This window comes from Ziziphus jujuba, chromosome 11 (genome assembly GCF_031755915.1).
Source record: "Ziziphus jujuba cultivar Dongzao chromosome 11, ASM3175591v1".
NCBI classification, from domain to species: domain Eukaryota; kingdom Viridiplantae; phylum Streptophyta; class Magnoliopsida; order Rosales; family Rhamnaceae; genus Ziziphus; species Ziziphus jujuba.
In genome coordinates this window covers 27,441,046-27,465,018 of record NC_083389.1, presented here as the reverse complement: position 1 = coordinate 27,465,018, position 23,973 = coordinate 27,441,046, and the positions used below count along the sequence as shown (strand labels likewise).

The following is a 23,973-nucleotide window of genomic DNA, read 5'->3' as shown; positions in this document are numbered from 1 at the left end:
CTCTTTACGTACGTGTCATACTCTCTCAACCACATTACGAACTCCGTGGCACGCTCTTTGGAACTGCTCGCCACGTGTCTTTCATATGCAATGCCCCACTTTGAGCATTGTGGGGTCTTCTGGGCCTTTTGCATGTAACCAGTCAATTATAGTTAAACAGCGAGCAGCCGAACCAGTGCTGTCTATATCACCAGCTTCTTAACCTCCTTTTAATTCAAAAAGTTTAACGCCATTCACAATATTTCGCCCTTTAATTTTCAAGAAAAACAAAGAAATAAATACCCTCAAAACAAATCCTGATTTAACAAAAATGAATACATTTTACTTGGTTGACCGACTCTGCCGTAAAAATTTAACAAAAATGAATAAATTTTACGTCCAAATACCCGTCTCACTTCGGTGCAATTTGATTTAGATTAAAACGGAAACCATGGCCGCCAAAAATCTTTGTCCACATTAAAACAACCAATATGTCCAAAGGAGAGAGATTGCTTGCTTTATCCTATGGAAGAGGTCACAGAAAGAGTTAAAAGAAAAAACAAAGATAAAAAGTTTGCTTGCGTTATTAGCGAGTTAACAATGACTAATTTACAATAATTCTATAAATGAGATTCACTTCTACATTTTGACAACAATTAGCCTCCCTATCACCCACTCACTACCCCTTTTTTCTGTATTACAACCAAACCCACTTCCAAAATAAAAAGGAAAGATAAAAAACCACAAGAGGGGAACCATGCAGGGCATACCTTGCTGCCCCATTTTTCCTTTTTTCTTTTTTCCTTTTTTTTTCTTTTTTTTTTTTTTTTTTTTTTCCCCAATCACATCATTCATATAGGCTCAAAAGACAGAGGAACAACAAAAACACAAACTCAAGACCCAATAATGGGAAGAAAAAGGTAAACGAAAAAAGAAGAGGAAATTGGATAAAGAAAATCAATGCTGATGAATGTTTTACAAAAACAACTATCAAACTCAAAGCAGCCCCTCAAGGACTGAAGGGGTAGAAAAGGCCACATTGTGAATATGAATTTCTTCCGGCCTCCCAATGGCACTGTACAGTATCCCCTCCTACCGGCGATGGGAAGCCCATAGACCAATTCATCCCCTCTTCACTGGTTCACTTCCTCTTCGAATGAGTGTTGTTCCTTCAGTGGCCCAGGACTGCTTTCCAGCACGAACCACGTTCATGAGTTCAATTAAAGCAAGACTATAACCCCGCTGGCTATGATTCTAAAATAAATTAGGATCCATTTACAGCCATCTCCGGTGATGATTTTGGTGGTATCAATGGACAGTCCTCTCCACCCAACTGCCTATTATCAGAAGCACCATGCAGGCATTCAGAACAGCTTCTAGAAGCGGCAGGTTCATTCTCTCTGTGGTTCTCATCCCGACTGCTCTTCTCAGAACAGCTTCTTGAAACAGCTACCTCGTTCTCCTGATGATTCTCCTCCCCTGAGCTCTTGTCCCCATCCACTGTGTGAGGAGTTGTAAGCACAGAGCTTGCAGTTTTCTTACTAGGTAGCACTGCCTGACTCAGGGTTGAACACAACGCAGCAAATACACTATCTTTTGATTTAGAATTTTTACCCAACCTCTGCTTCTTACTTAGCTCAGGCTCCTTATCCTTTGAAGATAATTTTCGCTTCAACCTAAGGGACTCCATTGTTCCTTCATCCTCATCCGTATCAGGCTGTTTCCTTGGTGGTGGCTTGTAGTCTTCATCATCCTCGTCATCATCATAATCAACCAGCCCACCAGATCTTGGACTACAAAAATTCATGAATTACATTAAGGAAAATATATATGCATGTATATATATATATATATTAATATTTATCAGACTTCAAACATATAATACCTTGACGTTTGATAGCTTGCAGCAACTCCATTGGCTAAAACAGGATGAACTTGTGCTTTCTCGGAATTCGACATGGATGCAGTTGCTGTGTCCTCTTCATCACTGATTACATATTTCCATATTCAGTGGCTGTAGGGGTAGAAAATCTTAGCAGGATCATGTGAATTAATTTCATTAGTGGAGATTCATACCTATCTTCATTGAAATAGTCTTCCTCCTCTTTTTCCAAAGCACGATCATCAATTCTTTTTCTAGGGTCTGACACACTGACAGTGCCTTTTGCTCCACAATTCTCTTGACACTACACATACACTAGTCAGATAAAGACACTGTGAATTCAAATTGGAGAAATCTGAAAGGATTGGAAACTGGAGCATACCTGCTCATATTTAACTTTTAGAGAGTGAATAGATGCCAAATACTCATATTTGACCAACTGATCCCAAAATGAATCAACGACATATTTAAGCAATGATTTCAGATTTTCCTGCATGAAACAAAAAGGCACACAAATAATTAACTAGTTCCATACATATTCCAGACCAGAAAATAAAGGTGAATAGAGAATGCACCTTTCGGATGTACTCAAAAAGCTCTAAAACAGCAGAGTTGAGCAAGTTATAACGATTGCCATTACCAACAAAGGCATCTACAATTGGCTTGAGAAGATTATTCTTAACAAAGTGACTAATAAGATGCTCATCCTGCAGATTTGTAAACATTTCCAATACATTTAGTGAATAACTGCCAATAAAAGAATCCTGATAATTTTAGTAATCGTGCAAATAAGTAACCAAAAGACCTGATGAACTATGAATAACTGCCAATAAAAAGATCCTGATAATTTTAGTAATCGTGCAAAATAAGTAACCAAAAGACCTGATGAACTATCTAATTTTGGGTTAAAGTTTTGCTGGGCTTATCATCGTTTTGCCACTCGAAGAAATCACTATCAAACATTTGGCCAGAACCAAGAGCCTGGTGTAGCATAATTTTGGTCTTCAGCCAATTTTGAGATGCATCACATGAAAAGATAATAATAAAATTTGTCCATTCTCATAATTAATTATTAATCAGAACAACATATACCTCACTTTTCTCTTCTCACAAAAATTCATCATCTTAAAAATATTTGCACTTTGCTTGTTTTGCTAATATTTCATGTACAAATGAGTATCACTCTTTAAAATTTTCCGTTTACTTTAATGACACGCACAGGTTAAAAAAACTGAATAGCAAACAATGATCTACTTTTATCAAAATCACTATCAAGCTATAACAATTACAAATATTACGAAAATCACTATCAAGCTATAACAATTACAAATATTACGAGAATATTTTCTTCCAAAACCAAAACAAACTCGCTTACATGGCGGGTGAGAATAGTCCGAACAAACCGAACAGCAGCAACAACTAGGTATTTTTCCCTTCTTCGTGTCAGTAACAAAATTTTATCTATCACGTTACTTAGGAGAAAACTACATCTGCAAAAGAAACAAAAAGAGGAGACATATTTCCAAGGTTACAGATCAGTAGTAGCACAAATTAATCACTAAATGATTGCCAACGAGAACCAAAATAATTACTTTATTCTATAAGGATGGTGGACTACGCAAAAGCATAGCAATTCACATATGTTTGACAAAATTTCAGGCTTCACGACTTCCTGAACTCTTCCACCAGAGCCCGAAGATTTACCAATAGATTGAGCATTCCTATCCAGAGGACATGATGCTGTAATAACATCAACTAATTGACCCAAGTGTCTCTCGTAGAAAATGTCGATTATATTATCTCTCTGCAACAAAATAACAAAAACAAAGACTTAAAACACCACCAAATATAGGGATACTTAAAACTAACATAGAAAAGAAAACTTCATCTTACATGAAAGTTTTACTGACAAGTTTTCCAACAATTCAGCAGAAATATAATAAACTACAAATCAACATTCAAAAATGTTACACCTTCATAAATAAACTCAAAAACATGTTGCAGACTCCAAAAGCAAAGTTGCACAATCTATTAACATTAGAATCTTGAAGAAAGGACAAACAGGAAAAAATTAATCCATGGAAACACCCCACATAAAGTTAAAAACTCAAATCCACAATTGAATTCATGGACAGTTTTAATTTCTACAGAAATGAAGATGGAAGCAAGATCAGAATGGGGTGACAATCTTGACCTGGTAAATTGCAAAAATTCAACCCAACCAAACAAACAGAAATAAGACATCAACCAATGGAAATTTACTGTGTATTTTTACGGCCAATGACTAATCCTCAAAGACAAATAAAGAAGCAAGCATATAATAAAAGAAAGCACCAGAACTTCAAAAGAAAATATTAATTCAACACATAACAAACGGTCAATGCACCCACCTGTGCTCCTGACAACGTATATGAATCTAGTAGACTACGAAGAATTTCAAGAAACTGACAGTGCATGTCCTCCCCAAAGTCTGTTATCATTCCTTTAACCTGTAAGTAGACAAAACACTGCATATTAATATTGTTTAAGATGGCATGCATCCCTCCAACATAGTGAACTTCAAATTGCTGAAGTGGTCTTACTAGCTTTTAATACCAAGTGGAGTTCAAAAAAGCATTCTGGTCTACGGCAAAGATTTGATGCATCATGCTTGAAAACAACCCTAGTTGTATGCATTTGGATATTTTACTGCACAACTTTCAGTTAAAACATGTTGCAAATTCATTTAAGCACATTTGCATGTGCACAACTGTTTCAGGGCCTCATTCTTCCTCTATCAAATATTTCTGTCCATAAGCTCTTATGTTTATCAAATAGTTACAGCGAATTATGAACAATTAGGTGAATAGCTGATACTAACATATAATATCTTATGAACAACTCTCAAGGCCTATTATTTCAAACAAATTATCTTTAGCTCTAACCAGAGTTTTCCAAAGGAAATAACAATTATCAAGACACAGTTAGCAACACATATATATCAAAAGCTAACACATCAGAGTCAATCCTTATCCTAACCTATTAAATAGTTTCATTATAATTATTTTTCAAATATTACTTTACTTTTTCTTTTTTCTTTTTTTTTTTTTTTTTAGGCCCCCCAAGGCCAGTAGACACCCCCAGCTTTTAAACATTAATAACTGATCTTATGAGTAGTAGCTGTTAGATTTTTCCAAGATCTAGCATGCAAGAAAAGACTTGGTGAAGTGCATACCAAGAGTCCTAGAAGTGGAATTCCTTCTTGGCGAACAACATATGAACGGAGAAGGTGTGGATCCTGATTTAAGAAAAGAATGAGGATATCTGTCCTGCATCCATGATAATCACTTGTTGTTAGAACTATATAGTAGAAAGATAAAAAGGAAACATTTCTAACAAGCAAAGCAAGACAAAGACTAGCTAGAATAAATAGAGAAAATGGTTACTTAGCAGTCAACATTACCCAGTTAATACAAGCTTTTTGTCTTGACTCTGCAAAGCATCAATGATAATGTCCAAGATACCCTCATTCATGAGATCTCTACAAAATATATTTGACCCTTAGATTAGATAATAATTCGAGTCCATTAGAAGACTTTAAAAAAATAAATAAATAAATAAACAATAATTCACTTAACATACCCTAGCTACACTGGATAACATATGCTTCTTCAGAAATCACATACCTAAATAGCCGGAGCTGCTGGACCATTGGCAGGCTCTTGCTTAAACTACAAAACTCATGCAAGAAGTATACCTATTATGTGAAAGAAGAAGAATAAATATGGTCAAAAGTTGTGAAATGTCATGACCAAAGAACTGCATCCAGAAAACACAAAGGCTTTAGAAACCACATAAATTAAAAATCACTATATGGATCTATTCTGTGCCAAACTCATGAAATCCTCCATATGACCATCCTGCCTTCAAACGTACATGTACTTGGATATGGATAACAACATCAGATGGCAACAACGATAGCTTAGCAGCAAATAGGTGAGACATTTAAAAAGCAACCTATCTAATTTAAAAACAAAGCAATAAAGAAAGATTGATCTGTAAATATTCAGAGAAAAAAGATCCAAAAGCAATAGCAAATGAGACAATCAGCACACAAGAATAGAAATTTTAAAAAATTGATATAACTAAAAGGACAGCTTTTTTTTTTTTTGGGTGGGTGAATATATAACTAGAAACACATATTTATCCTTTAAGTTGAAGTTACCAACATCTTGTCATTGATTTAAAGAAAATAAAACAGTGCCAAAGGAATGAATAATTACCAAATTCTTTTTGGATTCTGCAGACGTGGAAGGTGATCTCAACCTTGCAAACAATTCTTGAATAAAGGTACTGTCATCCTTTAACAAAGATATAACCTACAGCAATATAACAAAGTTTTATGGGTATATAATATAGAGCCAGTGTCTAAACAGATGAGTTGAGCTTATTTATGGGATCTTACAATTGCATTGTTTGCATGAATTATCGAATTAAGATTTGCAACTGTGGCCTCATCCAATACTCTGGCCAAAACGACATCCTAAATGAAGTTATGGTAAGTAAGAATTGCAAGACCAAATGAAGAATGAAACAAAAAGGTTCAACACAAAACATACAAACCTTCAGATATCCAACTCTATATGTCTGATGTATCTTCGAAAGAACCTGATCATCTTTAATTGGTATGGCCTACAAAAAGCAAATAAGATAAATACTGAGCAGAGAGAATAACAACTTCTTCATCCAACTGACCCTCATCCTCCAATCCCGGTCACTCCCTTGTAGAGACTACTAACTAGATACCAGATATTACCTCCTTAAAAACAACATGCTCTTTTAAAAAGCTTCGATGATGTTGGACATGAGGAACTTCAGGATCATCTGCAAGCCCATAAGAGTGATTCATGATTGTTGGAAACAACAACAAAAAGTAGCACACTAAAGCACACATCCAACACCATCCTTTGCATATAAACCCAAGCATATATGATTAGAAGATCATCAGTAAAAGAAAAAGAAGAATATTCACATATGCAGAATTTAAAAAATTAGATAAATAACAAAAATTGTAAATAAAAAAAATATAAATGAATAAAAAAGAACCCTTAATTTGGATGCCATGCACACCAGAGAGACAATCCAAAAAAAAAAAAAAGGGAGAAGAGGAGGAGGAGGAGGAGGGGGGGGGGGGGGGGGGGGGGGGGGGGTGTGGGGAGGGGAGGGGAGGAGAGTGAGATTACACATGCTAAATTTTTTTGAATGATTTATCCCTTTAGGTGGAAAGCTTTCTAAAAAATTTTATAACCATTTAACACAACACAGTCAGATCCATCAACTTCAAACCCATAAATTGGCAAGGGTCTTGTACCCACCTACAAGTTTCACATCAACATAGATTAAACATGGACAAAAGCCTCTTAACAGGATTAGAAACAAATTAATTAGCAACATTCCAATATCACTCAAGGGATGTGGGAACTAAAATCAAGGGACCAAAAAGATAAAAGGCTAGACAATCATAAACAACCCCAACATTAGATAAGCTAAAGAGGAACTTTCTCAATGCCAACAAATACAATAGCCATGATTGATGTAACCAACATATCCATAATTGTATGGCATACAAACAGAATCCAAATATTAGCACATCAAGAGCTAAATAGCCAAAATGGAAACAGAACTTACACTCAAGACAACCAATAATATCCATGATCAAGTCATCACCGAATATCTTCTCAAATATCTGAGGACTATTGAGCAAAACTGCAAATAAAATACCCAAATCAATCAGTAATGATTAATAATATGCATGTAGGCAACAAATTAAACAACATATAGGAGCAAAGAGGAGAACTTACTGATCCCTCTTACTATTTTGTATATCATGTGAAGACCATCAATATTTTCCAAGTCTTCACAGATTCTAAATAGGTCCATCAGCTTTCGGAAAAAATCTTGCTGCATAAACATAGGCAAGGCTGAATATCAACAAGACAAACTATCAAAATATATATGGAATAACGAAGCCTGTACAAAGCTTACAAGCTTACATCATGTAATATTAGGTCTGTCAGCCGCATTTGATCAGCAATTCCACTCTCAACAACAGTCTGTAAGAAAAATAAAATATACTTTCAAAATGGGATAAAGAAGAACAGAAATGGGTCTAACAAGTAATATCAATGCAATCCAATAAGAAAAAATCTGGAAAAGATAATTCCTAAAAAACATTTAAGAAAAAGGTCCATTAGGTTAAAAAACATAAACTCAAAAATGAGTTCTATCATGGACATCAAGAATACTAGAAGGAAATAAGTACAGATTCAATATGATATATAAGACAAACTTAATCATCCTTTAGTACCTTAAGTATTAAGGGAAGTGTAGATAGCTCAACTGCAGGCAGCTCTCTCAATTCACTGTTGTCACTGTGAAATGTCTCATCTACAGATATCAAAAAATACAATATCAGATTTTAAGGAATCATGAAACCACATTCAAAAACCAAAAGCAAAGCAAAAATGCAGCTATATCCCACACAATTTAAGCTTGTTTAAAAAAGACATTCTTATTACTTTCTAAGGTATACAAGGACTCTTTTTCCTATTCCAGACCTTCCCTACAAAATCAAACTCCTTCAACAAAGAAAAGAAAGTTCAATAACCCCAAAAACAAATTTAGTTGCAGAGCGCAGCACAAAGTATACTGGGGTATCCTTCTAATTCTCATTTAGAAATAGCAAAGAAAATCCTGTCACTATCAAGAGGGGGAAATAAACTTGGGCTATGTGTCACTACTTCTGCAAAGCATCTAACTAGAACACTCAGGTTTTAAATCAAAGTTTTAAATAGGAAATATGAGGTTCACAAGTAAAATGCAGAATATAAAGAGAATAACATTATACAGTCTTTATAAAAACCATCTTAAATATTTACAAAGGTCAAAAAAATAGAAAGGCCAATAAGGGAGAGCAATGTTATATGGTTTTCAAATATATAATGAAAAAACTTACTGTTAAGAGAAGTGAAGTGGATATTCCTTTGCACACTGCAGATATGGTCCCTAAACAAAACAAGAATGCTAATTAGTATAAGCACATGGCAAGAGAAACAAATAACAATAACAATAACAACAGAAAGAAGAAAATTAATTTCTCCAATATTTACCATATGTAAGCGCAGCCGGTAGTCTCCTGGAAGCTAAGTGCTAAATCCGTAGATTGTTCTGGATCTCTCCATGAAATAATTGTATCTTTAAAACAAAACCCAAATTGAACAATTTAATGCAAGCTTATGCAGACCATTGATTAAAGATAAAGGGAGCAACATAACAAAGCCCATTAACACATAAATACCTTCTTGCTTCCTGTAAATTTCATTTGAACTGATACGATGCACAAGCAATGTCTCATTGTCTTCTTCATCAAAAACAAACAAACCCAGCTCTTCTGATCTCTGTGTTATTAAACACTCAGATAAACAGGCTTAAAATTCAACTTTAGAATAATCATCAAAGTAAAATAAAATCTTGAATGAATGGGTCTGTATCAGACAAACATAAAGCCAGATCAAAGAGACAAAAAGATACCTCCAAATAGTCGACAGTGACATGCCCAGTTCCATGATCATCCCATTTCCCATCATCATTTAAACGATAGACCTTAACACGCTGAAATTATAGTTAACAAGAAAAGTTATTCCACCCATTTGTTATTCATGCTTCTGGTTACCATGATAACTAAAAAGATTAAACGTTCAAGTCCAATATAATGCACCACAAACTTATTCAGAAAATTAAAATTGACAGAATTAATAATACTTACTCATCCAAAAATGAGAAAGAAAAGCATAAAACTTAGTAAATTACCATGACATGTTAGCTTCACAAAAATATGATATTTTCCACCAGAGACATAATCACTTCGTGAAAATAAGTAGCATAATTACAGATTTTGTGAACTTTACTAATTTAAAACAGTTATAAGATATTCCTAGAAATCAAAATAATTACGTGAAATTGTAGATTAAAGAGTGATAAATGTGCAATGATGATGGTAGAATAAAGTCTATCCATTGTGTAGAAGTGTATAACTGTGCATACGTGAGCATATATGCACATATGCAGTTATGCAAATCCACAATAGATACAAATGTACAAAAGTGCGGATGCTGTAGAAAGTGAAATCTTAAGAAATTTGACGTATGACAAGTCAAGTGGAGTAATAACTAGTGTTCCATTAAAAATGTGATCTCAAAATGAGAAACAGGGTTGAGATACCCCATGTAAGCAAAATTTATCTGTTCGATTTCGGTGTTTCACAATTATTCAAGTCAACATATTAAACTACAGAAACAACTCTACATCCATAAAAACTAATTGCCAAATAAGAAAGATAAGAGAAGAAAAATGCTGACCGATAAAATTGGCTTTGTAAAATTACTATATGCAATTAGATCTGTTAGTTTATGGGAGGAAAAAGTTCTTTAAAAAGACAGGTATCCAGCTAACAGTAAAACACAACATCAATCTTCCCAAGTCGTGGACTTGATAATAAGAGACAGAGCCATAAAACCCCACAGAAAAAATAAACTATGTATAATTGAAACAAATTTCGATATGTTTCAGGATCCACATTGCTAACCGAATCAAGATTCAACATGAGCTCAACCAAGGTGTCCATAAACAAATATATGAACATGAGTATTGACGAAATTTTTCACATACCAAACAACCAAAATCATCCTTCTTCAATATATATAAAATAAATAAATAAAATAAAATAAAACACATTCAGCCCTCAGTGCAAGAGTTTCCATATGAGAACTTAGATCATACTAATCCATCCCATTCAAATCAATGCAGGTATTGTTATCAAACAGTTCAACAGCATATGTTCCTCAAAAGCTAAAAGTACATTCTTACATATCATCAATTTGTTCCATGTAACATTCCAACAGAACAGCGTTGCCATGAAGAAAGGAATACAGCCAACTACACTGCACTTACAGTAGAGAACAGTGTTGCCATGAAGAAAGGAATACAGCCAACTACACTGGTATTATATTAAACTGACCAGTTCCAATTACCACACTCTCCCGCAGTGCCTCTTTTGGCTACCCACCAACCAAAAATATTTGAACAATCCAATACTTGGGAAAAAATCATGGGGACCTTATGAAACAAAAGAGCAACTAGCTCCACTGAAAACCTAAAAGAATCGAATAAGAAATACTAATACTCGCCCCCAAAAGGCATCCAACTCCGCCAGAAATGAAATTGTACCAGAGTATTTAACTACACCGAAGATAAAATAAAACCTAGAATTAAGACTAAAAAATCCAATATAAAGCTTCCCAGGCAGCAATAACAAATATATCTAATATTGACCGTAATTCTAGGGCAAAGTGGTAAAGCTTTCAATTGAAGTGAAGCAAACTCACCTGCATCGAATTAAGGCTGGTGTGTGATTTCTCCGGTGCGCCCATCCAGCTCCTCTTATGCGATTCGAATTGGAAGCTGAAATTGGGAGAGATTGAATCGAAGCGTATGAATTGAAGATATGTTTTTGAGAATTAGGGTTTTGAGGGCAAGGCAAAAGAGAGAGAGAGAAAGCGACGTAAGAAGGAGATAAAAGTGTCCTGGGGATCAATAGAAAACCCTAACCGCCATTGACGTAGCAGCGTGAGCCATCGATGTTCTCACTTTCTCGCTCTCTCTCTCTCTCTTCTTTTTATTCTTTTCTGTGCAAGTGTCTAGCCCCCGACCCTCGATAAGAGAAAGAAAAGTAGAAAACTATTACGCATGTTAGAAAGAAACGACAATCCCTTAAATACCCTCAATTTCTTCGTTTAACTACGACGAAGCCATTGACCTTAGAGTCCTGCGTACATCCACGCGCTTTCTTCCCGCGATCAAATCACGGAGGAAGAGTTTAGTGTGAACCTCGAGAGTGGGTCCCGTACCCGCCGTTTCTAAAAGACACGCACTGTACTTCTAATTGGAGCCTGGAGAATATAACACGTGTAGTTTCAAGTGAATTTAGCAGTGACTACGAGTGAAATTCCAACCAATCATAGCGTGACAGGAGTTCCTTTCACCCTAGGTAGTACCAAAAGCTGTGCAACCTTTTAATGAAACATAACGGTAGTCTGAAAGTAACTAGTTGGACTTGTCAAATAGATACTGTAATAACACGTGGCGTTTTGTGGTTGGTGGATATGCGGACAGTTGAAATGAGGTTGCAATTGCAAAGGATGGCATGCTTCCCTTTGCGACCTAATGGAATTCAAAAGCCATGGGGAATTCAGAGCTTCAAAACATATAGATACAAAGATGTCACCATTAGAAGTGCTTTAACGAATTGTACCTTTTATTCTTCCATATTTGAATAAGATAAAGTTATATTAAATATTATTTTCTCATTTCCAAACAAAATTCGAGTCTATTGGCATGCACTTCCATCCATGAACGTTACATGTGATATTTAAAATTATTACATCATATCTCAATACGTCTTTTTTATTTTCCTCCTTTCTTTAGGCAAAATGAGGCTTCATGAAAATAAAAACAACAACAATAATAATAATAATAACACTCTTATTCAACTTTCAAAAAAAAAACAATCTCTTATTCACGAGTAAGAGAGAGAAGAGAGATTCATAGTTTGTATATGCATTCAAGGGAAGAGACTTGGTGAAAAGAAAAAAGTTCCAAAACAAACAAAATTATTCATTTTGACAACATTCTAATCAATATAGTTTTTTTATGAATAACAATATATTTACTAAATCTATGAAAAAGTAAACCAAATGAACAGTCATGAACGACTAAGAGAGATACTAGAGGGGTTTATATATGTGCATACATATATACAGTGAGTCTAGGATAAAGATCGACCTTATACAAGCCATGCGGACAAAAAATGTGATAAAAATGACATATGTTGGATGTGCACATCTGGCAGGAACGACCCAGATTGAAGTTGGATTTCACGTGTGAATTTTTGCCTCCCTTCTCCCCTTCTCGCTCGTGAGCAAACTGGATTCCCGCTTCCACCCAGCTCACATCAGGTTTGCCAAAATTCCAAAATAACTTTGCTAGAATTCCAAATCGCACCACCTTAGACCAACTCACATCAGCTTATTTTTCACCATTTCCAAGATTCAGAACCTACATTCCTCTTACCAGCTCACACCAAATTTGCCAAAATTTCAAATCGCACCACTCGCACCAGCTTGGACTTGCTTGCACCAACTTATGTTCCACCATTTCAGAGAGTAGCCTACGTAGTTTGAGGTATGTTCCATCATTTCGAAGACAAGGTAGGATTTAAAAGATAGTTTATCATGACCCATTAAAAGAAAAAATTTACAAGTAACGCCTTTAAATTTCATAGAAGTTACATTGATGCTAATAAAATTTATATGAAGTCCAAAAATAAAGAACCCATGAACTAAAAGTCCAACAAATAATTAAAAAGGAAAAAAGTTATAGTGAAAACTAGGAATTAAGTTTGTCAAGAAAACAATTCATCCTACCAGAAATGATGAAAACCAAGCTTCCTATTTTGTTTACCAAACCCCCAAAAGCAAAATTAGATCTATTTCTGTTTCTAATTAGTTTTTCAATGTAAAAACCAATAAGAAAAAGAAAATGCCAAAGACTTATGGAAAGAATAGGAAGATAAAACCAGCTGAATGAAAACTTTAAAGAAAAAATAACAATCTCTCTGTTTCTGTTCTTGTTATTCTATGTATATTAATTCATATAGCTATGAATCAAACAAAATAATAAAACACACCCAAACGGAGCAATGACTCTATCTTCAACTGCCAAGATAATAAAAGAAAAATGGTTTAAAAAGACAAAAAACTAAAAAGAAATTATTAAATCTTTTCAATGATCGTAATTACTAAACTACATTCTTGCTTTATGCCAAAACACTTCAAAATTTGCTAAATGATGAAAATGCTGAAAACAAAACACATGAAAGTAACATTTTGTAAATTGGCAAGGTAGTCAATATACATAGATGAATACAATATTGGTTTTAGCTAAAATCCATGATTTTAATCTTGAGTATGTGAGATTTCATTAATGGTCACTGGAGATGGTGGTGGCTCAATGTCACATGCAAGTTGGAGAGGATGCTAGCTCAACGTCACTGGCATGGTGGGTGGAAGTATGGAAAGCACAGGCGAAAAGGAGAAGAGAATAGAAGAGAAAGGTAAAGGTGCGAAGGGGAGAAGGGAGACAAAAATTTACATATGAAAGTCAGTTTCAATCTGGATCATTCATGCCAGATTTACACATCCAATAAGTGTCATTTTTATCATATTTTTTGTCTGCATTGACTTATGTGAAGTCGGTCCCTATCCTAGACTCACTGCATATATATATATATATATATATATATATATATATATATATATATATATCTTAAAGATTTACATATATGTATGGATTAGTTAGGATACAATTAAAAAGGTATCAAATATATATCTTTTTTTGGGTAAAAGCTTCAAATGTATATCCTATTTCATATACCAAAGGACCACAAAATAACTTACTATAAGTGACTACAGGCACCTAAGTGAGATTCAGACCAAGAATATTTGGCCATGTCTTTGGACACGTTTACCCATCAATTTGTTTTCCATAAAATAATATAGGTTAAAAGACCGTAAATTTATATATATATTTTTCCTATTCCTTTCTATATATGCATGTTCCGAGTCACACATAAAAACTTCCTAGTGCGTTTATTAATTTGCAGATTATATTAGGTGGGACTTTGAACACAAAGACTTCCCAACTTATGACATTTTGACGCATATCAAAATACTGTTTAGGAAATGTAGCAATACTAATACAAAGGACCTCGGATGCGTATAGCCTTAAACCTGACTTTTTGTTTACTACTTTGGTCAGATACTCAATTTGAAAGTGCAATGAACAACATGTATAGTTGTATACAATGGAAGTAATAAAAACTCTTTTTATGGGTCTACTTTTTACAAATAAATGGTCCATTACCACTCATGTCGATTGCTTTTTTAATTGGAATTAGTAATATAACAGTCATAAATACAATATTATCATTGCTTAATCACTAATTCTCAAATATTAAAAGCATTATTAGTACCATACTAATCAAAAATCAATAAATTATAAGCTTGGTAAAAGTATAACAAAAGCCTCATATATCATCAAAAGCAAATTGAATATGCATACTTATGCAAACACAACATAACTTAATATCAATAAGAAGATGGTTAGTTGCACTTTCTCCATACTTTGGTAAGATTACACCTTGGGTTTTCAACTTTAACACATTTTATATTAAATACTTAATTCATTATTTATCTTTATATTATTTAATTTATAATTTATTTTACATTATGTACTTAACTTCTAAATTGATAAGTAAAAGTTTAAAAACTGAAAACATTGACTAGTTTTCTCATTAATCAATCAAAATTTGTTCTCCTATTGTTTATAAATTGAAAAAACTAATCAATTTTTTAAAATTTTAAACATTATACAAGTTAATTTAAAATTTAAAATTTTGATATGAAACATTTCAAACTAAAAAAGCGTAATAAGCAATTTTACGAAAATGTATTTATTAAAAACCATTTAACTGATAAAAAAATCCATCTCATTTTCAAACTATAACTGCAAAAATATACCAACCATCAAGAAATTCTTACCGTATTGTCAACGTTATTTTTTATTTTTTTTTTATCATTATTGTCACGTTATATATAAATCTTTAACATAAGGGGAAAAAGGAGAAGTTAAATTGCTATAATAGAAAAGTAAAAATATTTTACTGTGGGTAACTTTTGCAGTTTTTGTTTGTTTGTAAATTGTTGGCCGTCTATTAATCTGTAAAATTGGCATTTGACTAGCCGTGAAGTTTCAACAGGGACAAGTACGCGCCATGCGCAGTTTAGCAAAGTTGGGACAAAGAGCAGGTGCTCAACAAAGTGAGAAAAAGAAAAAACAGAGTGGTTTATCCGCCGCGCTTTGATAACTCCGCCTTGTTTCACTTCTTCTCTCTCCATACTTAACGGACTCCTCGAGGCCTCTTGATTTTCCATAAGAACACTCCCAAAATTTCTAATTCCCCCCAGATATATATTCTCTCTCTCTCTCTCTCTAATTTCAATCTCTTCCTCTTCCAAAATGCAATCTTCGCTCTCACTTTCCGTTTCTTCCAATTCTTCGTCAGCCATTCACAGATCAAGCAATGCCTTCCAATCGGTCCCTTTGGCTCATTCGAGCCATATAAATCTCCGATTTTGCGGCCTCAGAAGAGAGGCCTTGGGTTTTTATTCTCTCAGACACTCCGACTCGAGCCGGGTTCGGCTCCTTTCCACTCGCTCTCGCTCTAAGAAGCTCGTCTTGGCCTCGTTTTCCGACAATGGAAGCCCGAAGTCTTTCGACTACGACTTGCTCATCATTGGAGCTGGCGTTGGCGGTCATGGAGCTGCGCTTCACGCCGTTGAGAAGGTAAGGAATTTGTAGCTTAATGTTTTAATGTCATTGGATATGTATTTGCCTTGTTATATCTCATCTCGTCTTTGTTCTTTTGGTTCTCAGTATGGGCTTGTAGTTTAATTTTAGCTTGATACTAGAAATTTAGTGGTTTTTATTTTTTCAGTACCCAAAACATGATCTACTTGATATTGATTATTGGAATTTGCTTCCTGTGTGTTTTGTTTTGATGTAAGGTGCTAAAGAAGCATTCTTTGATTGATTTTTTTTTCATATTTTTTTCATTAGCGATGCAATAACTGTGCCTACGAATGATAATTGTTTTATATGGCAGTGTGATTACCTTAGTAATAATTATTTATTTTGCGTGGAAAGAATTGTATTTTTTTAAATGTGCGAAGTGCGAATAATTTATGTATTTAACTTAGAAATGGTCATTGTTGACAGCATAGAAGAATTAATAACGCTACCTGGATTTATATGGAATATATTGGAAAAACAGCTTGCTATTGACGTAAAATCATGGTGTGTTAATCTACTGATATAAATTTTCTCTGAGGGGTAGGTGGGGGAAAGCATGTGTTTCTGGCGTTGGTGGTTCTTCGATTTGCTTCTTATTATGAGTGGATAAAAGCATTCAATATCCAATTTCCCCTTCTTGCTGATTGTGTTGCTTAAAGAGGTGAACTAATTCTCAAGATGAATTTCAGGGTCTTAAAACTGCCATCGTCGAGGGAGATGTTGTGGGTGGAACTTGTGTAAACAGAGGATGTGTGCCATCTAAAGCTCTTCTTGCTGTGAGTGGTCGGATGCGTGAACTTCAGAATGATCATCACTTAAAGGCATTGGGCTTGCAGGTTCTAGATTAGATTATCCTGGTCCATTAAGTTTTGAAACTAAATCTGATATCTTGTTTTTAAATTAGAACGTTGTTCCATGTATCTAAGTATACATATGATATGCTGATTGTTTGCCAAACTGATTAATACTTAATTGCTATTTTATAACTTATAATAGGTTGCAGCAGCTGGGTATGATAGACAAGGGGTGGCTGATCATGCAAATAATCTTGCATCCAAAATTCGTAGTAATTTGACCAATTCAATGAAGGCTCTTGGAGTGGACATACTGACCGGATTTGGAATGATTCTGGTAAGCTATACTTACTGTATATAGATTAATGAAACACAAACAAAAAATCTTGTAGTCAGTTCAAGAAAAGATCTGGTCCATGATAATATCAAGGCATCTAGAAATAGTCTATTTTGAAGTTATTGTTCTAGAATTTAATATAAATCATATTTGTTTTCCTTGGTATAAGTATCCTAGTTATAAGTGTTTTTTATATCATCTTTGAAAACATTCAGGGTCCTCAAAAGGTGAAAGTTGGATCTTCTGACAAAGTAATAACTGCAAAAGATATAATCATTGCAACTGGTTCTGTTCCTTTTGTTCCCAAGGGCATTGAAGTCGATGGTAATTTTTGTTTCTTCCATCCTTACTGTATTGTATCAATGGTTTATCAAAAGCATTTTGGTTTTAGAGGCACATGATTTGATCGATATCAGATGCTTTGGAACTTTAAAACCGCATCAGCTTGCCCCATTAACTATGTGTCAGAGGTGCAAACTATTTGGCAGCTGAGCACACATTAGGAAATCCTGTTTGCTTTATGCACGTGCTTATAGGTTTTCTATTGGGTGAAAATGACCTGCAGGAAAGACTGTTATTACCAGTGACCATGCGCTCAAATTGGAGACTGTTCCAGATTGGATAGCCATTGTGGGAAGTGGTTATATTGGTCTTGAGTTCAGTGATGTATATACTGCACTTGGAAGCGAGGTAGCTCCTCTCTTTCTTCTGTATTTTCTTTTCTTGGGGGGTGGGAATTACATTATATGTAGGAAATGAGCAAATATAACCAATTCTAGTGACCACAAATTTAAGATTAACAGCCTCCAAGTCCATTTTTTATTTTTAATTTGTATATCACAAAGCAACATAGTTCAATATCAAAGTTTTTGTAGGTTACTTTTATTGAAGCTCTAGATCAGCTTATGCCTGGATTTGATCCTGAGATTGGAAAGTTAGCCCAGAGAGTTCTAATAAATCCACGGAAGATTGACTATCATACTGGAGTTTTTGCAACCAAGGTAATTAACTTTCTACATCTTACTATTTAATTGTTTTTGGGATGGCTGTTTCGTGAATTCATCTTCTTGTTATTCATCTTCAGATCACTCCAGCAAAGGATGGGAAACCAGTCACCATAGAACTTATTGATGCAAAGACTAAGGAACCCAAAGATACTTTGGAGGTAATCAAAGCTATTTGTATTGATAAGGAATATCTTTTTTGAAGTTATAGTCTTCTTTGTTTTGCATATGAAAATGTTCAAAGAAAAAAGTTAATTTCCTATATTTTTCGAACTTTCATAATTTGTGGAAGGAGAGAAAGTAATTGTTGAAAATAAAATTATTAATGTTGCCGCCATCCATTGATACTCGCTGTATGCATATATGAAACACTTATTTCAATAAACTTAGTTTCATTTGTTGGATCTCAAGTGTCTAAAAGTGTCTAATTTATAAAGTATATAAGCTGTTTATCTTCCTAAAATCGTTCACATATTTCGACTACCATTATGTATGTTTTGTGATAACTGAGTTGTAAACATTGCTTCCTTATTTGAATTTATGTATCTGACTGCACACTGAGTCTTAGAATCTAATAACCTTTGCACTTGATTTTCTTACAGGTTGATGCAGCACTTATTGCAACTGGAAGGGCTCCATTCACGCAGGGCCTTGGCTTAGAGAATGTATGTCATCTTATGCACTGTGAATTTGGTTGAGATCAATGTAGATATTTTTTACCATAATGGAGAAGCAACAGCGTTTGAATTGTGTTGGCTTTTCTACAGATCAATGTAGCAACACAACGTGGATTTGTTCCTGTTGATGAGCAAATGAGAGTGATCGACTCAAATGGCAAGTTGGTATGTTCTGTATTTACCTTGTCAACATATTTTTTTGCATGTTCATCATCAACTATTAATGGCATGGAATTTTGATATCAGGTTCCTCACCTATACTGCATTGGTGATGCAAATGGCAAGATGATGCTTGCTCATGCAGCTAGTGCTCAAGGAATATCAGGCAAGTGATTTTGTTGCTCCACATTTAAAGCTTCTCTTCTTTTTGAAAATAATAATAATAAAACTTTTATTGCTGCATTTATCATGTGAAATCTTTTCTTCAGTGGTTGAACAAGTCAGTGGAAGAGATCATGTGCTCAATCACTTGAGCATCCCTGCAGCTTGCTTTACTCATCCTGAAATCAGTATGGTTGGATTGACGGAGGTGAGTGTTAAATCCATACAAGTCTTTTTTTCAAATGATCATCAAATAAAAGTCTCTCTTTTGAACATAAAAAGTTTGGATTAAGCATGTAAAATTTGCAGCCTCAAGCAAGGGAGAAAGCTGAAAAGGAGGGATTTGAAGTAAGTATTGCTAAAACGAGCTTCAAGGCTAACACAAAGGCTCTAGCAGAAAATGAAGGGGAGGGACTAGCTAAGGTTGTTTCTGTTCACTGTATGCAAAAACTACATAGTAAATTAATGTTTTTAACTTTCACAAGCTTTATGCTAACTTCGGTCCTTTTTCTTCTTTTGCAGCTAATATACAGACCAGATAACGGGGAGATCCTTGGAGTTCACATTTTTGGGTTGCATGCTGCTGACCTCATTCATGAAGCATCCAATGCAATAGCACTGGGAACACGTATTCAGGTGAGGACTCACTTGTCATTAACAAGATGTATTATTTGTAAACAAAATTCTCTTGCACAATTCTTGTTTATTCAACTGATGAGCTTTTGTTGTATTAACTTTTGAAGACCAATTAAAAATTAATCATTCTCATACATCTAATTTTCTCTCTTCTGAAACTATGTATGGAACAATGTTCTGAGATTATATGGTAACTAACTGACTACGTATTTGAGTCTTTACAGGACATAAAGTTTGCAGTTCATGCGCATCCAACATTGTCTGAAGTGCTAGATGAACTTTTTAAATCAGCAAAGGTGAGCGTTTGATGTTTCCTTCTTTGCTGAGCATTGCTACATTGGTCTGTTCATTCTTCCTTCTCATGCTATAAATGGTTAGAGAATGGAAGGCACAACTCACAGTATGCTTAGGAAAATATACACCATCATCCTATATCCATAGTTCACTAGATTGAATTTGCTTAAAAGGTTTCAAACGTGGAAAGGCAAATCTGTATAAACCAATTCTACTAAACATTGAATTGTTCACTACAGTCCATAGCAGCTAAATTTCACTATATCAGTACAAACATGCCTTTCCTCATAATTGTTCCCTAAATATCTTTAATTTTTGGGGACAGGTTAAAGCTCATACTTCTAGCCCATTGAATGAACCAGTTGCAGTCTAAGCTTCTCAAACACTCGTAAAAGGTATAAAATTTTGAAGAAATTTGCTTTTAATAGGGAGTCTCAAGGAACTACGCTTCTCCAGACAGAAGAGATCAATACATCTACTCTGAGGAAAGAAACAGCTCAAGGGAATTCTACAGTGTCTTGAGGACGTCGTGGCCTAAAATATTTTCCTTCTTAGGATGTTTGTCTCTCAATATCTTGGTTTCATTATTTTGTCAGTGGCTTGCAGAAATACTTACGTTCATAATCAAATCTACTTGGAAACTTTTCCTCCGATTCTAGCTTTGGACAACGATTTTTGCATAAGAGTTCTTGTATTAGCGAGGGCTGTTTTAGTTGTAGATTTAATCTGTTAAAATGCATTTTTAACTCTGGAAATAGGCCAGCCTAAGTTGAGGACTAAACCATCTTTCCAGTCAGTATTTCCTTCCGAGTTCGTTGAACAATAATAGAGAATAAACTCAAATATTGTTTTTCTTATGAAGTAGAATATTGTTCAGAAGAAGGTTGAATATGGAAGAATATTGTTCGTTCTTAAGCTCTTTGAAATGCCACATGCCATTGCATCAAATCGCTTCAATCTATCCGTTTCCAATCAATTGCTGGTAATTAATAGATGTCTATAAGTTTCCAATCAATTACTGGCAAGTTAAACGAAACGTGCAACGTGATTATCATAAAATTGTAGACTAATAGGATGTCTAACAGAGGGTATGTGCAGAGACAAACGTACAACATCAAATTGTAGAGACTGATGGGATATCCAACAAATAGCTTATCAAGCAGAGAAAAACATATATTACGTGCCTTTGGAGATTGCCGCTTGGATTAAGAAAAAACTGCAAATGAACTTGGGATCCACAAAGAGATGTAATTTCAAAACGAATTGCTTGACATTTTATCAGTGTGAAAAACCAATGTGTCACGCAGAGAAAAACATATTTTATATGCCTTTAGAGATTGCTGATTGAATTAAGAACACTGCAATTGAACCTAGGATTGACCAAGAGATATGTGATTTCAAAACGAATTGTTTGGCATTTTACCAGTGTGAAAAACCAATTTGTCGCCTCACCCCTCTCGACTCTCAAAGCTAAATGAACAATTCCAAACTCCACCATTATGTTCTTTCCCATTAACCACCAAATAACTACCCTGTCTAACACAGCCAATAAGGACATTCTTCTGGCCAAAATGCACATAAATACTCTCATGTGCTACACACAGCTTCTGGTATTCGATAAAATGCATAATTCCCAGAATATCACTATACAAATTTGGATATCAACTAGGATCAATCCAGCCAGTTAAACAATAACCTACCAACAACAAGTTTCCCATCAACTCCAATATTCACAGATTCCATCACATCACACACTAGTTTCCCTTGTCTCTCTCTCTCTCTCTATATATATATATATATATTTTAAAATTAAAATTAACATTAACATACAACTTAAATACTAAGAGCTCCTACTTGGTAACTAGTTCATTAACACATTATTCTGATAACTAACACATAGAACCAAAACCACAATCCAACAGCTTAGGTATCAACATTGAACCTAATTAAAAAGATCTATGATGATTGTTTCAATCCAAAATATATGACCAATCTAAACAACAAAGTTAGTAAAACCAGATCAATATCCAGAATAAAGGAAGAAGCACTAGTCTCAATATCAATACGAATAATTATAACTCAAAACATAAAAGCACAAAGTGTTCAACAAAACCCACTTGGTGTTAAAGTACACTACTTGCAATCGAAAACAAAACCCATTTGGTGTAAAACATCAAAATACTGTACTACTAACAAAGATTTAGTAGTAAACGACACCATAAAGTTCAAAACCTAAATAAGAAAAAAAAAAAAAACCAATAGCACGAGGCCATTTTTCATGGCGTCCCACCCTACTCTTCCTCGGTTCCCTCGTTCTGCTTGTTATTGTGCTTCCTCGCGTACCTCTGGTTCCTCAAGAACTTTGGATCCATCTGCACCCAGAAATAAAAAATAAAAAAATAAAAAAATAAAAAAATCTTCGTTAAACACAAAAAAAAAAAAAAAGAATCGAAAAATGAGAAGAGCAAACAAAAAAATAAAATAAAATAAATAAATACCCCTTTGGTGGAGGTGTGGCGGTGCTTCCTTGGCTTCTTGATACCGTTCTTATGGGCCTTGTATGACTGGTTGTGAGCGGTGTGATTCTTCGACTTGGCCATCTCTGCAATCGATCAGAAGAAAAATATATTATCATCAACGGCATAAGAAGCTGAAGAATTCGGATAATGGTAGCAATTAAGGGGCAAGAAGTGGTATAACTCACCGAGAAAGAACCTGATGCAGAAGTAGGCTATGCGAAGCTCTGCTTGGGATTTTCTCTTGCCGCGGAAGCTAAGCTGGTATGCCTCTCCTTATCTTTATTTGACCCTCAGAAACCCTAGCTCACAATTCTTGTGTTTGTTCAATGACAGTAATGCCCTTTTAGTGCGGACTTGGACTTGGACTTGGGGTCGGTTTCATACCATACATAGCTAAAAAGCCCAAATGTGAAAAGAATCTGAGTTGTAGGCTCCGTATAACTATTTTCATTTTGGGCTTTGCAGACCAAACGTCCAATTAATTGTGTATTTAATAATTAATTTTTAATGCATATATAATATATATATATATATATATATATATTAAAAAAAGGGTAAAAATATACATTTTTTTTTCTTTACTTGTTTGAACACCCAAAATAATTTATGTTACAAAATGTAGAGATGTTATATGTTTATTGTTTAATTTGTATTCTATTGCATATGGATCCATAATTTTTTTTTTTTTTTGATAAACATATATATCCATTATAAAATGATGATAAAGAGAAAAAAAAAAAACCATAATTAAATGTTTTGTTAAGTTTATACGTTTCAGGAAATAAATTGATGTTACTCCAATTACCAAAATATAGGGTAACTAAGCTCTAACAACTCACCAAATTTTCCATAACTAACGGTTTTTTTTTTTTTTTTTGGTTACTATATTTGTATAACTTTTTGTTTTTTGATAACTACTATATTTGTATTTAAAATTACAAAAAAATTATCTTAATAATTCTCAATGTGTAAAATATTTTATATATACAACGTGGTCATATGAGGCATATCATAACTCTACTTAA

The 23,973-nt window shown here is 34.3% G+C and overlaps 3 protein-coding genes across 4 annotated transcripts; 1 reads left to right on the top strand and 2 right to left on the bottom strand.

Moving 5' to 3' along the window:
* Positions 1 to 900: 900 nt before the first annotated feature.
* On the bottom strand, positions 901 to 11,619 carry LOC107433249 (uncharacterized). 2 transcript variants are annotated; one of them, XM_016044507.4, is made up of 24 exons: positions 11,284 to 11,619; positions 9,431 to 9,511; positions 9,198 to 9,297; positions 9,010 to 9,094; positions 8,856 to 8,905; positions 8,208 to 8,287; positions 7,894 to 7,953; positions 7,702 to 7,801; positions 7,529 to 7,606; positions 6,657 to 6,724; positions 6,464 to 6,532; positions 6,306 to 6,383; positions 6,124 to 6,219; positions 5,527 to 5,597; positions 5,304 to 5,381; positions 5,076 to 5,169; positions 4,252 to 4,350; positions 3,454 to 3,665; positions 3,237 to 3,351; positions 2,437 to 2,568; positions 2,244 to 2,351; positions 2,056 to 2,165; positions 1,865 to 1,966; positions 901 to 1,772 (listed from the first exon to the last, which is right to left on the bottom strand). In XM_016044507.4, exons 1-24 carry the CDS (start codon positions 11,326 to 11,328, stop codon positions 1,244 to 1,246), a joined length of 2,640 nt encoding a protein of 879 aa, XP_015899993.1. In that variant the 5' UTR covers positions 11,329 to 11,619; the 3' UTR covers positions 901 to 1,243. The 2 variants fall into 2 exon arrangements, with proteins under 2 accessions (XP_015899993.1, XP_048321451.1); XM_048465494.2 differs by lacking the exons at positions 8,208 to 8,287; positions 8,856 to 8,905; positions 9,010 to 9,094; ... (1 more) ...; positions 9,431 to 9,511; positions 11,284 to 11,619 and having other exon boundaries at positions 7,886 to 7,904.
* Positions 11,620 to 15,810: 4,191 nt separating this feature from the next.
* Positions 15,811 to 21,080, top strand: LOC107433276 (dihydrolipoyl dehydrogenase 2, chloroplastic). Its single transcript, XM_016044555.4, has 15 exons — positions 15,811 to 16,360; positions 17,056 to 17,202; positions 17,363 to 17,497; positions 17,713 to 17,821; positions 18,063 to 18,187; positions 18,373 to 18,498; positions 18,582 to 18,662; positions 19,104 to 19,166; positions 19,269 to 19,343; positions 19,425 to 19,503; positions 19,607 to 19,707; positions 19,809 to 19,922; positions 20,022 to 20,135; positions 20,360 to 20,431; positions 20,755 to 21,080. The coding sequence occupies exons 1-15, from the start codon at positions 16,034 to 16,036 to the stop codon at positions 20,800 to 20,802; spliced, it is 1,716 nt and encodes a 571-aa protein (XP_015900041.2). The 5' UTR covers positions 15,811 to 16,033; the 3' UTR covers positions 20,803 to 21,080.
* Positions 21,081 to 22,477: 1,397 nt separating this feature from the next.
* Positions 22,478 to 23,292, bottom strand: LOC107433214 (large ribosomal subunit protein eL29y). The gene is made up of 3 exons (XM_016044475.4): positions 23,134 to 23,292; positions 22,928 to 23,031; positions 22,478 to 22,801 (listed from the first exon to the last, which is right to left on the bottom strand). The coding sequence occupies exons 2-3, from the start codon at positions 23,027 to 23,029 to the stop codon at positions 22,721 to 22,723; spliced, it is 183 nt and encodes a 60-aa protein (XP_015899961.1). The 5' UTR covers positions 23,030 to 23,031; positions 23,134 to 23,292; the 3' UTR covers positions 22,478 to 22,720.
* Positions 23,293 to 23,973: the final 681 nt, after the last annotated feature.

What these genes read in the sequence shown, in the direction of transcription:
- LOC107433249 (XM_016044507.4), bottom strand. Translation starts at nt 11,328, where the DNA reads ATGGGCGCACCGGAGAAATCACACACCAGCCTTAATTCGATGCAG. An exon ending in CCAGCCTTAATTCGATGCAG is followed by an intron (nt 9,512 to 11,283) that starts GTGAGTTTGCTT and finishes CTATAATTTCAG; the next exon opens with CGTGTTAAGGTCTATCGTTT. An exon ending in TAAAAGTTAAATATGAGCAG is followed by an intron (nt 2,166 to 2,243) that starts GTATGCTCCAGT and finishes GTGTATGTGTAG; the next exon opens with TGTCAAGAGAATTGTGGAGC.
- LOC107433276 (XM_016044555.4), top strand. Translation starts at nt 16,034, where the DNA reads ATGCAATCTTCGCTCTCACTTTCCGTTTCTTCCAATTCTTCGTCAGCC. An exon ending in CGCTTCACGCCGTTGAGAAG is followed by an intron (nt 16,361 to 17,055) that starts GTAAGGAATTTG and finishes GATGAATTTCAG; the next exon opens with GGTCTTAAAACTGCCATCGT. An exon ending in CTGGAGTTTTTGCAACCAAG is followed by an intron (nt 18,499 to 18,581) that starts GTAATTAACTTT and finishes ATTCATCTTCAG; the next exon opens with ATCACTCCAGCAAAGGATGG.
- LOC107433214 (XM_016044475.4), bottom strand. Translation starts at nt 23,029, where the DNA reads ATGGCCAAGTCGAAGAATCACACCGCTCACAACCAGTCATACAAGGCC. An exon ending in GCCACACCTCCACCAAAGGG is followed by an intron (nt 22,802 to 22,927) that starts GTATTTATTTAT and finishes TTCTGGGTGCAG; the next exon opens with ATGGATCCAAAGTTCTTGAG.